A 17536-nucleotide genomic window follows, 5' to 3' on the forward strand; every position below is an offset into this window, starting at 1 on the left:
TGTGTTGTATTTGCGTAAATAAATCAGTAATACAAGCGAGCTATGACACTTAGCGTGATGAGAGAAGTCGCAAAATTAATTGAAATATTTCTCGACCACACACTACAAAGTCAATTCATTAAGTATCATTTAAAGAAAATATTGTTTCTAGGTGGAGAATTCCCTTAAATTCAATTGTAAAGTATCTGATTAAATGGGGCTTAGAGAAACCCATGTAAAACATTGTATACGTTCCTTGTAAAGTTGCTTGTTAACTTCTAAGAGTCATTGATTATGGGGAAACTCACTGCAGGTCTGGGATCTGTTTATATGAGCAGTTGGGAGCAACTGCTACCAGACACAGCCAGGAGTAACTCCTGTTCAGTTCAGTTATCTAGGCCTTATTATTCAGTCCATACATGGCAGAGTTACAAATGCAGCTGGCAAGTTAAACACAACAGCTTGATGAGGGTTCTGTGATATGTGACATAATCTTATAATGTACAAATAATCTTCCGCGTTCTCATATCTAAGATGAACTCGACATGTTTCACTTATAGCTGTAATTCTCTGTTTCCTGGACGACTGCTCATGTTGTTCTTCAGGACGTTCAGCACATCTGCACAGGGGAGTGCCAAGCTGCTGTGTCCCTGCCCAAGTACATCCCTTTCTATCATTTGAAGCTTTTATTTGCTTTTTGCATCTAACAAGAAATACAACAATACTCAGGAATTCCCTGCTGTTTATACAAGTGGTAACCTATCTGCTACAGCTGTGTCCACACATGTCACTTGAAAAGCCTCAGGGTGAATAACTGCAGAGGCCAAGAAGGGTGTGACATCGGCTAAGGGGCACAGGGGGAGAGGAACACACTCCTCTGATTCTCTGCTCCTCCAAAATACTGAAGGGGCCACGTGAACACGGGGTGGGCTTCTTGTCGGGCAGGAAATAAGTCCGTCCAATACTAAAAAGGGAGAATGAAATCATGAATATGCAAATGCAGGACCCTTAAAAAAAGATCACTTTTGGTCTTCTCATTCTGTGCTGTTTTTGCCTGTAGCAGAACATCTTGGTGTTTTCACTCCTGTCCAGAGTTTATCACCTGTGTCAGATTTACTTGTATAATTTGGCATATTTCAAGGTAAGTTACTTGAATGTTTTTTCTGCATGATGATGTACTATTATTATTATTATTATTATTATTATTATTATTATTATGTAAACTGCTCAAAAAAATTAAAGGAACACTTTGAAAACACATCAGATCTCAATGGGAAAAATAAATCCTCCTGGACTGATATAGACTGGGTAATGTGTTAGGAACGAAAGGATGCCACATCGTTTGATGGAAATGAAAATGATCAACCTACAGAGCCCTGAATTGAAAGACGCCCCAAAAATCAGAGTGAAAAAATTATGTGGCAGGCTAGTCCATTTTGCCAAAATTTAATTGCAGCAACTCAAAATTTACGCAGCACTTTGTATGGCCCCTGTGTTCTTGTATACATGCCTGACAACATCGGTGCATGCTTCTAATGAGATGACAGATGGTGTTGTGGGGGATCTCCTCCCAGATCTGGACCAGGGCATCACTGAGCTCCTGGACAGTCTGAGGTGCAACCTGGTGGCATTGGATGGACCAAAACATAATGCCTCAGAGGTGTTCTATTGGATTTAGGTCAGGAAAGTGTGGTGGCCAGTCAATGGTATCAATTCCTTCATCCTCCAGGAACTGCCTGCATACTCTCACCACATGAGGCCAGGAATTGTTGTGCACCAGGAGCCACTGTACCAGCATAGAGTCTGACAATGGTTCCAAGGATTTCATCCTGATACCTAATTGCAGCCAAGGTGCCTTTGTCAAGCCTGTAGCGGTCTGTGTGACCCTCCATGGATATGCCTCCCCAGACAATCATTAACCCACCACCAAACTGCTCATGCTGAATGATGTTACAGGCAGCATAATGTTCTCCATGGCTTCTCCAGACCCTTTCACTTCTGTCACGTGCTCAGGGTGAACCTGCTCTCATCTGTAAAAAGCACAGGGCACCAGTGGTGCATCTGCCAATTCTGGTATTCTATGGTGAATGCCAATCGAGCTGCATGCTGCTGGGCAGTGAGCTCAGGGCCCATTAGAGGACATGGGGCCCTTGGGTCACCCTCATGAAGTCTTTCTGGTTGTTTGTTCAGAGACATTCACACCAGTGGCCTGCTGGAGGTCATTTTGTAGAGCTCTGGCAGTGCTCATCTGTTCCTCCTTGCCCAAAGGAGCAGATACTGGTCCTGCTGATGGGTTATGGACCTTCTATGACCCTCTCCAGCTCTCCTAGAGTAACTGCTTGTCTCCTAGAATCTCCTCCATACCCTTGAGACTGTGCAGGGAGACACAGCAAACCTTCTGGCAATGACACGTATTGATGTGCTATCCTGGAGAAGTTGGACTACCTGTGCAACCTCTGTAGGGTCCAGGTATCGCCTCATGCTACCAGTAGTAACACTGACTGTAGCCAAATGCAAAACTAGTGAAGAAACAGTCAGAAAAGATGAGGAGGGAAAAATGTCAGTGGCCTCCACCTGTTAAACCATTCCTGTTTTGGGGGTCATCTCATTGTTGCCCCTCTAGTGCATCTGTTGTTAATTTCATTAACACCACAGCAGCTGAAACTGATTAACAACCCCCTCTGCTACTTAACTGACCAGATTAATATCCCATAAGTTTCATTGACTTTATGCTATACTCCGTTTAAAAAGTGTTCCTTTAATTCTTTTGAGCAGTATATTTGTTCTTGCAATTGATAAAATAACTACTTATAAGTAGTTAGTTTGACATTCACTAACCTGTCAGTGGCTCTTTGCAAGTAAAATTCACTCTTGAACATAACAAATTTGTCAAAAAAGAGCAGACCATGTAGTTGCTTTAACATATTTGCTTTGGTAATAGGTGGTCCCACTATTTCATGTAGTTGTTATCGAGACTTTTGTTTCACCTTGAAGTGATTACTAATAAGCATGTTGTGTCTCATCTGTTCATCCTCCCATTTTTTAACCAACTTTATTTGTCACAGTGTTGGTCATAGAGGGCAGCATCATATTCAGGGTAGGATGCAACACTGCATGGAACGCCATTTCAACAGAGGGCACACTTACCTGTCCATTCATTCATTTTTAAAATCCCCTTTTTCTTGTATAAGCCTATCATGATATCATTAGGCATAAAGTAGAAACCAGGAGGGAATGCTAGTTTAGTGCAAGATACACTTTTTCGGATACTCACACTCAATCAGCAATTAACCTGCCATGGATATCATTATATTTTGGGATAATTCTGGGATACAAGAATAGAACCTAGGGCCCACCATATGACCAAGATGAAATATCTTAAATGGTATGAAAGAACAAGGGGAAATAAAATGTTATGATCTACATAAAGTACACCATGTTTGTCCTGGGCCTGAGCAGAGAATATCTCACACGGTGTAGCAATTAAAATCTATTATCGATGAAATTAAGTGTATGCTTTTTCCAAGATGTGCAGTGTTGATATTATTGCTGTAATGAATAAGAAATAGTGCCTTCAGAATTTATAAGAATAACTAACCTTCTCAGTTGGCTGCATTATTTTTCCATTCCATTCTAAAGGAAGCTTTTCGATGAGTCAGTTAATCACCCATTTACCTTCCTGGCTATTAGGCCGTTAAGTAATAAAAACCAGGCAGTGTTAATCTGTGTCTCTCTCTACATTTTGTGTTTTCACCGCATACCCTCCTTCAATCTCTCTGTAAACAGCCTGAGGCATTTAACCTTTGGAAATCTCTGCCTTGTCAAGCACTCTCCACAGCCACCCTTACATCCACATTTCTGTTTTGCCAGAGGTCAGTAACATCTCCTAGTTGCCAGTCCATCACCAACACCAGGGCAATGCAAAGTCCATAATCCACCTAAATCAATGTCATTGAACTGTAAGGAGAGCTCCCCGCACGAGCATAAGGAGATCAAAGTGATTTACACAGAAGGGCATGCACATCCATTCATCAAGATGAGATGATCTCTATTGAGCACTTTAATATGTTTGGAATGGAGGATTGGGTTTGTAACAACGAGACCACAGTCACCAATTAATCAAGTTCATCATCACAATGTTCATTACTTTACTTTGTCACTACGACAACAATACTAAAGCCAAAGAAACTGCCATCATGTTTGAAAGATAAGGATAGTTGGCTTTTTTATTCACCTTTAACCGTGTATTTGCTTTACCCAATTAAGTATATCACTTCTGAGCATGTCAGAGAAACCAATTTGACAGAGGAACATTGAGAAATCAATGTCAAATACCTAGAACCATCTTACCTTTATGACAGTACCGCCTCCACTTACATGGCTAACCTTTGGGGAACCTTAAGTGAGGAAGTGTAACTGTATTAAATATTTAGAATGGATGTGAATTAATAGATAGATGGAAGGGTCATATGCTGAGAATGAACAGACATCATATTTTCAGAATCGATAGATGTCTTGGGAACAGCAGGTCTGACATCGTGTGCAGCAATACAGGGGCGCCGCAGGGGACTGTACTTTCTCCGGTCCTGTTCAGTCTATATACATCAGACTTCCAATATGACTCAGAGTCCTGCCACGTGCAAAAGTTCGCTGATGACACTGCTATTGTGGGCTGCATCAGGAGTGGGCAGGAGGAGGAGTACAGAAAGTTAATCAAAGACTTTGTTAAATGGTGCGACTCAAACCACTTACATCTTAACACCAGCAAGACCAAGGAGCTGGTGGTGGATTTTAGGAGGCCTAGGCCCCTCATGGACCCTGTGATCATCAGAGGTGACTGTGTGCAGAGGGTGCAGACCTTTAAATATCTGGGAGTGCAGCTGGATGACAAATTGGACTGGACTGCCAATACTGATGCTCTGTGTAAGAAAGCTCAGAGCAGACTATACTTTCTGAGAAGGTTGGCATCCTTCAACATCTGCAGTAAGATGCTGCAGATGTTCTACCAGACGGTTGTGGCGAGTGCCCTCTTCTACGCGGTGGTGTGCTGGGGTGGCAGCATAAAGATGAAAGACACCTCACGCCTGGACAAACTTGTTAAGAAGGCAGGCTCCATTGTAGGATTAAAGTTGGACAGTTTAACATCTGTGGCAGAGCGACGGGCACTAAGCAAACTCCTGTCAATCATGAAGAATCCACTGCATCCATTTAACAGTGTCATCTCCAGGCAGAGGAGTAGCTTCAGTGACAGACTTTTGTCACTGTCCTGCTCTACTGACAGACTTAGGAGATTGTTCCTCCCCCACACTATGCGACTCTTCAATTCCACCCGGGGGAGTAAATGTGAACATTAATTTTATTTTAATTCTTTTCATTTTTATTACTATTTAATTTAATATTGTTTCTTTGTATCAGTATACTGCTGCTGGATTATGTGAATTTCCCCTTGGGATTAATAAAGTATCTATCTATCTATCTATCACTTCTATTCATAATAGATTAATGGATGAATGGATTTGTTAATTAATCAGAATTGACAGATTGAGTAATGAATGCATCATAAATTATGGACGTATGGTTTAATGGATAGAAGATGTATCATGTATTCAGATGGACAGATACATCATTCAATCAGAAGGCATACTTCACATACAGCATTCAGGGTGGATGGTTTGAAGAAACATCGTACATTCAGGATGGATGAAACAATAGATGGATGAATAAATTAATGGAAGGATGTATCATTTATATTGAAAATACTTGGAAGGTTAGTTGCTTCGGTTGGTTGGAGGAATAGATGTCTAATTTATATTTAGAATGGTTGGATTGATGCTTGCATCATATTTTCACGATGGACGAGCGGATGGATGAATATTTAGATTTCAGCAGTGGGAGGTTCTCACTGAGCAGAGCAGTTAATAAATACATACATTTTAAGTTTTACTATGTTTCAGTTAGTAAATACAATTAAAATGAAAAAGAATCATGAATGTGAGCTTGTGAACAAACAAGGGCAAATAATTCCATAGGCACACATAAATCAGTATTCAGTAAGAGTTATGAGGCCTGCATCAGGGATTTTTATGTATCCATTCTCTGCAAATTCTGGCATCTGTCTCATTGCCTGACAAAGGTGAGGTTCACTCATGAGGGGTGTAAATGCTTTTAGCCGCGCCATGAATGGAAGAAGAATATAGAGTGGAAGAAGCTACAGTACAAAAGGAGGACTTTATTAGCATTAATGCTGATCCAGAACTTTAAAGTCCTAAATACCCAATTAACACAGTGTACACTCTATATAACTTGAAAATCGCCAACCCTTCTCTTAGCTTAGTCATAAATCAATACCAAACTGCTTGGTTTATATCAAACAAGAGTCGGCGATCGGTCTATTGCCAAAGGGCGCCTTGCGTGGCGGTGCTGCAAACTCGTCATTGCGGCAGGACACGTTGTGTGGCAGGGCTGCAAACTCATCTACCAGGCTCGTCACAGTAGCTATAAAGATACAGATTTGGTTAAAACTTAAATAAAGTAACATGGCATGAAACTATTTAACATACATGAAACCCAGTTGAATACTTATTGTCAAACAATAAAATGTATTTTACTGGTGGTAGGATTTAAACTTAATAGATCAGAATACACACCCTGAGTAGAGACACATATTTTCACATAAATACAATGAAAACTGAGCATATATTCTTTCACAAGAGACACAATCAATGGTACAAAGCCAGATTTCTTTATTTCTGCTGGTGAAAACCTTATAGCACACCACACTTGTCATCTTCAGAGAGCTTAGTTTTTATATGTCTAGTCAATAACCGACCTGATGGGCTAAATAACAGTTTGTAATATTCACTAACTATTCTAAAGGCATTACGGGTCCATAGCAAATACTGTACGTCTTTCATTTTCAAAGAGTTGTATTTCTTGGGAGTACATGCTGTCCTCCGCGCTAACAGCTTTGCTTTTCCTCTTGCCAAAGCCAATGGTGTCTGGTAATGTAATTTTAACAGTAATTTTAGGAATTATAACAGAAGGATGCCGGTTTATTCGACTTTGAACTCATCAGCAGAATGTAGATGTGTAAACAGCACCCCTGTACAAATGTGCTGTCATAGCCACTGAGTAACAGTGTCACTGGCACAAATTTTATTTAGAAATGGCCAAATCTAATGGCAACTGCATACCTCAAAAAAGTGATCTCCACCCTTGTTCGACCAGCTTTACCACATCTTGTCCCTATACACCATTCTTAATCCATTAAAAGCCCCTTCCATACCAATATTCTATCCTGGAGTGTTGCTTATCAATTTCTTGAACAAAACTAGTGTTTTCTTTCCATCTTCTTTCTTTTTTAAATGTAGGCCAAGGAGGCCATCCTTCATTGGCTTCATAAAGAAGGCTAAGAAAGTTTATAAGACTCATTTTTTAAAGTAACGTAGATTTCTAAGGTATGGAGGCATATGTGACGCTAAATTACAAAATCAAAATGGATGATTAGATGGATTTCCTACTGAAAATGCTAAAGTCAAAATGGTTTTACTAATTACCTGGTAATTCAAAGCATGATAGAGTAATAGCATCCTATCCGATGTTGTATTGGATGGATTGAAGGTTTGAAACAGACAATAGTTTATCAAATGATCAGTGATTTTAATATTGTGCGACACATATGGCAGGGACGTACACAAAGAGGTGGTAACAGTGGCTTGAGCCTCTGGCCCTTCTTCTCAGTGGCCAAGATAATATCTTGTATGTATAAGTCATTTTCTCATATGTACACAGTTTCGTATATGTATGAACAATATCTTTTAAAATTAGCAGTGACTTTTATTTTTTTACAGTATGTACATCCAGATCCTTGATTGCATAGTCCCTTGGTACTTGAATATTTTCATGTAGACTTCAATTTGTTCCCACAGGTTAAAAGCATACAAGCTGCTCATTTCAGCTGACTCTATAAATGCTATGATGTGTCTGTGTGTGTATCTGTCAGAGAAATAGCGGACTCAGTCTAAAACGAGACCCTGTCTTACAAATGTTGTTGATGGCATAAACTGTAGTGAAGAGATGAATACAGTGTTATGTGCATAAGCAAAAAAAATCCTATCTAACAGTCATTCTCATTCATGTTACATGACCACAAACTGAATGTGTGACCACATCAGAAAGTGACTCAAATACGATTTGAAACTACAACCTTTAGTCCAAATGGTTCTTTAAGAGGCCAGTCAAACTAGCCCAATCTTGGACTGCCCATTCATGTGAATAAGCAGTGGGGTTGCAGTGGCTTCCCTCTAAAATTCTGCTGCTATCGCCTATGGTGGCAATACGCAACATATTTTCCTGTCAGAATTTTACCTTAGTGGTAAGCATTGGTATAGCCACAAATGGGACTACCATTCTTAAACAGAACCCTGTGAGGTCCTTCATTGGGCATGTCACTTTCCTCAGTCACATGAACAGACAGTGTACCACTAATTGTCATGCTAGTTACCAGGAACATCTTCCCCTTTACTGACTTAATGAAAAAGGCACAATGAAGGCAAAAAAATTACTAGACCCGGAGATAGTATAGAAAGAATAATGTGGTGAGAATAAGACAGGGGGTGAAAAACAGAAGATTAAAAAGTACAAAACCCCTAAGCCAAAACAAGATCCAAAAATCAAACTCATAAGGCATACAGAACAGTGCAAATACCGAATCAGAATCTTTAGCCCAGAACAAAACAACACACCAACAGCAATATAATTTATATCCACAAACATGGACATCAGGGATAGTGCACCATTATCTTAAGCAGTGGAGATGCAAGAACATTATTCATAGTATCACATTTTAGCAATTGGACACTCGTAACCAACAACAACACAGCCACAAAAACACACAGGAACAACACACAATGGGGGTGATCGTAAAATTAAAATACTATGACTTCACCAAATAACTCCAAAATGCAATATTGTTAATATTAATATAAAAGTACAAAAAAAAATCTACAGAAACCTGGTTACTGTGATCTCTTTTATCTCTTATATATATTTTTTTTCTGGTTCGTCCTGCTTCCACATCAAAACCGGTCCCGCCCACACGCAGCCGACACGGCGTTTCTAGATTCCTATTCATCCTATTCCAAACCCCTCCTCATGCTGCCAGCGGTGCCTCTTCAAAACCGGTCCCGCCCACATGCAGCCGACACAGCATTTTTTGCCAATCTTCTGAAGTACGCTTACAAAATTAAGCAAACTCTGCATGCGGCGAAAATTTACTTCTCCAGCTAGATTCCATGCTCAGAACCATCAAACCCTAAATCATACAAACACATGCATGAAACCGCTCAGTCCAATCCAACAACATCTGTACGAATGCTTTTCAAGGAAAACCCTAGGCAGGATTTATGATGATACAATGCCTCGACATGTCACACCAATGTTGCAGCGATTTTCGTTGGAGAAGATGGCGAATCACCTGCCGAAAGGGATATTTGCATCTGTCCCATAGACAACTCCTGTAAACAGATTTCCACGCTCAACCTGAATTGCGATCCTATGGTTTACCCACTTTTATTCCCTTACGGAGACATTGCCTGGCACAAAGATTTACAACATGTTCCCGATAAAAGAACCGCCAAGCGAATAAGGCTTCTCAATGCCAATTTTATGCGTACAGATTAGCAATGAGGAATACATTTAGTATTTTGCACTCCAGCGGCGAACTATTCCAACAGTATACTGTAGATGCATATGTTAAAATAGAGTGCGCGCGTCTCAACTATCTCAGATTACATCAACAAGATTTGCGCGTGGAACAATACAAAGGACTGTCAGACACTGCAAGCAAACAGTGAAAATAACAACGTATGTGTAGACAAAATGATCATATTACCATCCACATTTCCAGGAAGTCCAAGATACATGCAACAAAACTAGCAGGATGCCATAGCCATAGTACATAAATTCGGACAGCCTCATTCATTTATCACTTTCACATGTAATCCTGCTTGGCCAGAAATTCTACATGCACTGTCGGATACCCAAAGACCGGAGCACAGAACTGATATTGTAGTACGAGTCTTTTGGATTAAGCTGCAGGAATTACTTAGAGACATTCTACAACATCATCTTTTTAAAGTTGTTATTGATTATATTTACGTAATCGAATTTCAGAAGTGCGGCCTTCCTCATATCCATGTGCTGTTTACTCTTCACAATAATTCTAACAACCAGTCTTCAGGCACGGTCAGTTGTAAGTGGCTTTTTCTAGGGTTAGATCTTTCGACTCATTATCTGTCGTCACCACCAAAACACCTATTCACAACTGCATCTTTCAAGAAGTATTTATTTCTTCTTGATTTCTGAATTCCTTTCTCACCGTTTTCTGTTCCTATTCTTATACCGGCGTATGCTACGGCAGGCTTTGGCTAGTTTTAAATAACTCTTTACAGTTTATTGTCCCAACCCATACCCGGTACGGATCAGAGTCAGCACCAGCTCCCTATACATCTAAAAAAGCTAGAAATTCATTACGGTGGATGATTAATGATGGCACAGTGACTGTGTAGGATTTATATAATGATTACAGTTCTCATTCTAAACATATTTCTCCAAATTGGCCCTGTGTGAGTGTGTCCAGTGCTAGACAGGTGACTATTACTGATGCTAAGGCCTCGGTCATTTGATACTAAACTGGACTCGATCTAAAAATGGTTGGCTGGATGATTCCTGAGTGGATGAATATTAAATGCAACATATCTTTTTTTTTTAATAGTTAATGGGTAACATTACAAGACTAATTTATGTTGATAACATTCTTATTTTTTCTTTTCTACAGGTGAAAAATTTAAAGAATGGCCAGGCAAACTGCATATGAGGCCTTGGTGAAGGGAATCCAAGAATTTGATTTTACTGGTCCTAATACCCCTTGTGATTTGATCCTGGCAGACCACGCTATCCCAGTGGCAATTAATAAAAAAGGTCAGGTGCTAATCGCTGCATCTCAGTATGGCAAAGGCCGACTGGTGGTACTGACACATGAAGCTTATATGTCTGACCCCAAGTTTTCCCAGTTTGTTCAGAATGCAATTACATGGCTAAAACCGCAACCTGATGCATTGGTTGGAGTCTCTAAGACCCTCACCGAAATGTTCAAGTCTCTTTCGTGCAAAGATGGTCAGGTTGTAAGTGAAGAGTTTAGAGGAGACATGGGTGTATACTGCCTCAAGGCTTCTGACATTGGAGATGATAAGCAGCTCATTGAGTATTTAAAGAAAGGAGGTGGCCTGCTTATCGCTGGCCAGGCATGGGAGTGGTCAGAGCAACAGAACAAAGATGTCTTCTATGACTATCCTGGGAATAAAGTCACAAGTGTAGCCAGTGTCTACTTTAATGCAAGCAAAGGAGAAAAAGAAGTCTGCTCTGTCACCGAAGACATTCCTCGATCCTGGCATTCACTTGTGTAAGTAGAGACTGAACATTGTTAAAATGATGCATTGAATACAGATGACACTGTGGTTAATATCCGTGCCTCACTGGTCCAGTTACAGGTGTTTAAATCCTGTGTCTGCTCTTTGTCTTTGTTGGGTCTGTATGCTCATCCTGAGTTGATCCCTACATTTTCACCCCAGAGGTTAATTAGTTACTCTAAAGTGGCAAGTGTGGGTATCTGCCTATGCAGGCCCTTCAGTTGACTGGCATACTATGCAGTGTTGCATTCATGACATTAACACGGGCTTCACAATTTATGCTATATATTAAATGCTAGCATTGTTAACCTTGGGTGGTCTGAATGCTGGCTGTGTGAAGTTTGAATGTTTCACGGTTTTACTCTCGCATCCCAATGATAAGGATGTTAGTATGAGTGAGCTACTCTGTGCATGATCATGACGTGATGGACTGGAGAACAGAGTCTCCATTAACCTATGTTAGAAACTTTTTTTTTGTATTTTTGTTAATCAAAAGACACTTGTTTCTAAATGTATTATTTTGAAATATTAAATTCACTTTCACTTCCTACACATAAACCATTCTTATTCTGCTACCCTGATTTCCCATTCTGTTTCTGTTAATCCAAAATCTCTCACATGATATCGGTATCATTAACCAATCAGAAGTTCTGGTTGCGCAGTGTCGAGCCCTAGTGTGTCTCTCACTAGCCCATTCACTCAGTTCATTACTTAAATAATTGCTGCAAAATGTGGTCAGACACTGAAAGAGTTCAAGTCTTTAGCGCTAATGGACACACACAAGTAAGGTGTATCTCCTAACTCAAAGGAAAGACAAAATGCATTTTAGTCTGCCAGTCTGGACTGACGTTATTTTAAAAAGCTGTATCTTCTCCTGACTCTTCAAACATTGCAAATGATTTATCAAAAACAGAAAATTGTCTCATGAAAACCTCGTTAGTTTCTATTTAGCTTTATATTTATTCTTTCATTTTCCTAACCTTTCCATTGTAGAAAATCTTTTCTGGTGTCATTTGGGCGCAAGCTATCCACAGAATGTTTGTCCATCCATATCAAGGTGATCTCAGTCACGCTGGGCCAGTTTGATAAATTTTTGTTCCATTCAACCTAACACTAACTTGAGGATTTGGGAGGAGATCAAATATTCTCAAAAATTCAATGTGGAGTAACACAAACAGGCAAGCTTAATGCAGAGTCAGCCCAACCCAAACAACTTTAACCTCAATATCCAAGTTTAGCTAAATGTATTGCTTTAAACGACACTCCTATGCAACTTGTTCGTCATACAGTATCTATAGACCTCTGCATGAAGAAATTTGTGGAGTATTTACATTTAGTCTTTCAATGTTCTTGTGTCTTTGTTCATGAAATGAACTGCACTGAGACTAATTACTCCAGTGATTCACAAGTTCAGTCCTGCAGCTCACTACTACGCTACTGGTTTTTTATTTCCAAAAAAGTTTCACAATCAGTAGGCCACTTTAACTCAGATTGATGCTGTTGTGTAATCAGTTGATTTTGGTTTTTCTTCTTCTGTTATTTAGCATTCAGAGAAGCGCAGTAGTGTGAGATTTAAATTAATGAGATATTTAGAAATATTTTGTCATAGCTTTAAATGTGCAACACTCTCTCTCTTAGATAGATAGATAGATAGATAGATAGATAGATAGATAGATAGATAGATAGATAGATAGATAGATAGATAGATAGATAGATAGATAGATAGATAGATAGATAGATAGATAGATAGATACTTTATTAATCCATATCATTTCATCTTTTTCTGTGGAGTTTACTCCCTTAATTGTATCTTAACTTTGACATTTAACAGCAAGTAGAGTAGACGCCAGGGTAAATGACAATCCCTCAGTGTCATGGTCGTTATTGTGCTCTTTAGTAAATGATAGACTAAATAAGAATAACATCCAGAAAAGCAGAATGAGAATGATAATGATGGTGAAAATCCTTAAATTTCAAAATAAACCAACAGTAAACTATTCCTGTACAACACACATAAATTCTTATCATATTCCAATAATAAACTAAACTTAGTTTTAATTATAATAATAAACAAAACAACAATGAACTAAACTTAGTTTTGTAACCTTACTTTGTTGCCATTATGGATGAAGTGAGAAGTCAAGTAAAACATGAAGTGAGAAGTCAAGTAAAACAACACCATTTATTGGCTAACTAAAATGATTACAATATGCAAACTTTCAAGGCAACTCAGCCCCTTCTTCATTGCCTGAGGAAAAATTCAAATCAAATCCTAACCCTCATATACAATACTGAATTATTGCTTTTAGGCCTTAACTTTTAGAATCAATCCTACAAGTACATATACTGAACTTTGAATTTTCAGAGACTGAAGCTTATTTTGGTGCCATCAAACCCATGTTAGGCATCCATTTCATCAGAAGGCATGCAAACCCACATTCACTCATATTGGGCCCAATTTCTAGGCTCAATAATCAACCCAACACTCACTGATCATGCTGTGTAAATGAATGGCTGTTAAACAACTATGACATTTTATTGTTCACATATCACTGGGGGCTTTGGTGTGAAATCTGTTTTAAACATTTGTGCAGCCTCAGCAAATTTATAATGTCAGAGGACAGACATGTTACTGACTGGTTTCTGTCTTTCAGTAAATCTCCTATAAAGCCTCACAAGTGCAGCAAAGACACATTTAAAGTGATTGGCTGATTATTTTTAAGTTTGAACAACAACAACAACATTTATTTCTATCGCATGTTTTCATACAAATGATTTGGCTCAAAGTGCTTTACAAGATGAAGAAAGAAAAAGAAAGAATATAAAAATAAAATGAAGTAATACTAATTAACAAAGAATAAGGTATGGTCTGATGCCCAGGGAGGACAGAAAACAATAAAAACACTCCAGAGGGCTGGAGAAAAAAATCTGCAGGGGTCCGAGGCCACTAGACCCGAGCCCCTACTAGGCATTCTACCCAACATAAATGATTTCAATTAGTCCTCATAGTTTTCAGGTTTCACATGGAAGAATTAAATGATGATGGTCATGTGGACCTCTGGCCTTCAATCCATCAATGTAGGGACTGCATGGTGCTTTGATCAGGTGGTGCTGGCGCATATCACCACCACAGAAAACCAGAAAGAGAACAGCAGAGAAAGTAGGGGTTAGCACAGATTGTGGACTCATGAAAAAAAAGATAATTAAAAGTATATACAGAATATCAGGGTTAAACTAAAATGAAGCTATGAGAAAGTCATGTTAAAGTAATGAAAACAGACACATTGCATATAACATGAACAATGAAAGGATACTATGGAAATATTATCTAAATAATTAACAAATTGTAAAGCTCAGGAAAGAAAGATTTTCAAATTTACAACCTAAAAAATCAACTACAGTATACTTATTCTATCCAGATTGACAGAAGTTCATCAACTTATGGACAAGCTACCACTGGTTGTTGTCAGTCATTGAACAAAGAGACAACTAAGCAATAATTGAAGTTATCAAAAATGCAGACCTCTGGATGTCTTTGTCATTTATTATCTGGTGTACAATTTTTAGTCAGGTGGTAATGTGTCTCTCAGCTTACCTTAGTCATAAGTGCAGAACTAATTTTTGTATCAATATCTATTCATTGTCTATCACATCTGAGTTGGACTTGAAGAATGCCAATAATCAGAAATTTGTTTGCCAGTCTTCTCAGGTACTTACTGGTTAAGTGTGTATTAAGGATAATTTATTTATCTACAAGATGAAGCCACAATGGGGTGATTTTTAAACACATAACATGAAACAGAAAAGTTGCAAGTTAAGAATCTCAACGACAAGAGTTAATATTTCATTCAAAAGCCAATTAGAATAGAAGCAAATTTGCCAAAATGGTGTTGGATGTCTGAGGTTAGTATAAATGTTTCTGCAGAAATAAAATGTATTAGTTCCTTCTTCATTTTTTTTCTTCAAATACAGACAAGGAAGAGATTTCAGCAATGATCTGAAGGTGTTACAGAATGATGTCAAAGAATTTGACATTCGTGGGGCCTTCCAACCATCTCATTTGCTTGTTCACGGCCCTCTGGCATTCCCAATAGCATATGATGCATATGAAAGACCCTTTCTAGCTGGAGCCCTCTATGGTAAAGGAAGAATTGTTGTACTGACACGTGATAACCATCCACACCACCCACCACTCAAGACTTTCATGCTCAATGCTATGCGCTGGCTTGGGGCAACTCCAAATGGTAAAATTGGAGTGGAAAATTATTTGTCAAGTTTCTACAAATTACTGAAGGAGGAACAGTTTAACTGTGAGCTTTCTGATACCATCAATGATGTTAGTGTATATTGTTGCACATCTTATGAAGCTGATGAAGTCCTTCAATTTGTGGCTGAAGGCGGTGGACTTCTTATTGCTGGCCAGTGTTGGAATTGGGCAAAAAAAAATCCAGATCTCTCTGAGTTAACCGATTATCCTGGGAACAAAATCTTAAACCGGGCTGGCATCACCTGCAGAGGGTACATTTATTCTCCAGGCACTTATGTGGTTCCTCAGCCCGAAGAAAGAGCCAAATCTTATCTCTTCCTTAGAAGCTTAGCTAAATTTGTATTTCATATCTGTGATGGCACTCCTTTAGAAAAAGAGGAATCTGACCGATGGAGGAGAGTCATAGAAGATGGAGTTCAGTTTCTGAAGTTAAAAGCTGAAGACAACTTTTTTTACACATCAATCCACCGACTTTTGACAGATACGATTGAGAAACTCGGAGTTCCACAGACTTCCAAAACTAACATGGCAAAACCAATTAAAGATCGGCTTCTTATTGATTTTGCACCAACCCTCTATAATGTAATTCCCAACCCGCAAAAATTGCTCCCGATCATCATTCCTAATATTCCTGTGCTGCCTACACTGTCATCAGTAAGTGTGGAAGTGGATGGGACAAACAAAGGTAAGACAAATGTATCAAATTTAAATAAAAATAAATTAATTAAAATTACAGTGGTTGTTTTATACAAGGTGCCTTTATAGCATTTAAAAGATAAAAGTGTCAATTTGATTTAAAAAAAACTTTCTTTGAGTACGCAAAATTCAGCCTGTTGAACCAGATGCATAAAATTTATGTAACAGAGAACTTTCTTCCTTATGACAACAATGCATTGCATGAAGATAAATAATTCATGTCCAAAAATAATGTAAGGGATTTAGGGTAATTAAATAAAAAATTATTGATAAAGTGAAAAGTTTGTGACAGTTTTAGTCTTCAATGTCCGTGGGGAAACAGGAAAGCAAGCATTTAATTGTACTGAGGATTGAATAATTAATACTAAACACTCATTCATTTTTTTTTTTAAACAGGGAGTGAGGTTTTATGTTGGCAGCACTGAGCACACCCTGAAAAGAGTGGCAATCCATTGCAAGGTCCATTCATTCATATCACACAAACTTTGAAACATCCATCAATCTAACCTGAGTATCTTTTGGAGGTGGATATTGTGACCACCAGGGGGTGTTACAGCACCCCAAACCCCAGACACAATAACACAGTCCCAGTTTAAATATTCTGAAGACCCACAAAGAGATAACCCTGAACCCAACAATAAATTGTCTTCCCCTGTCTTTTCATTATACTGGCTTCCCGGCTGAGTAAAGATCCTTGTTCAGTCCCTGCCGAGATGCCAGTCCCTGCATGCCATCCATTACAATATGTATGTTATAAGAGGCCCCTTTGACATCTAACATTTTGCAATGCTAAATATTAATTTCTAAAGTCATTAACCAAAGTAAGAAATTAAGAAAACCCACATACAACACATATCATGTCAATAATTTTTTCACAGAGCAGTTTGTTTTAGATTACATTGTTCCTCGCCTTAAATGAAAGTAAAACAAATGTTGACATTGAAGATGTCAAGGTGAAAAGCTTCTTGTATACCTTTCCCATGGATATTTGCTGAGTATCTATAAAATGAAGTAGAAGGATTCTTTCAGCCCTATTCATATTTACTTGAAGTATTTACCTTAAAATAAAAGCCCTTTAAAAAAGTGTTATCACTTACAAAGGCAGTAGTAATATCCTCTGGGGTAA

At 38.7% G+C, this 17536-nt stretch overlaps 1 protein-coding gene across 1 annotated transcript in view; it reads left to right on the forward strand.

Annotated features, from left to right (window-relative positions):
- The first annotated feature begins 1033 nt into the window (after positions 1-1033).
- The window catches only part of LOC120522959 (TRPM8 channel-associated factor homolog), a 45335-nt gene continuing 28832 nt past the window's right edge, over positions 1034-17536 (forward strand). The window contains exons 1-3 of the mRNA XM_039743814.1: positions 1034-1120; positions 10817-11440; positions 15420-16399. Of these exons, the coding sequence (XP_039599748.1) occupies positions 10833-11440; positions 15420-16399 (1588 nt within the window). The 5' untranslated portion in view covers positions 1034-1120; positions 10817-10832. The remainder of the gene's footprint in view (positions 1121-10816; positions 11441-15419; positions 16400-17536) is intronic.

This window comes from Polypterus senegalus, chromosome 2 (genome assembly GCF_016835505.1).
Source record: "Polypterus senegalus isolate Bchr_013 chromosome 2, ASM1683550v1, whole genome shotgun sequence".
NCBI lineage: Eukaryota > Metazoa > Chordata > Cladistia > Polypteriformes > Polypteridae > Polypterus > Polypterus senegalus.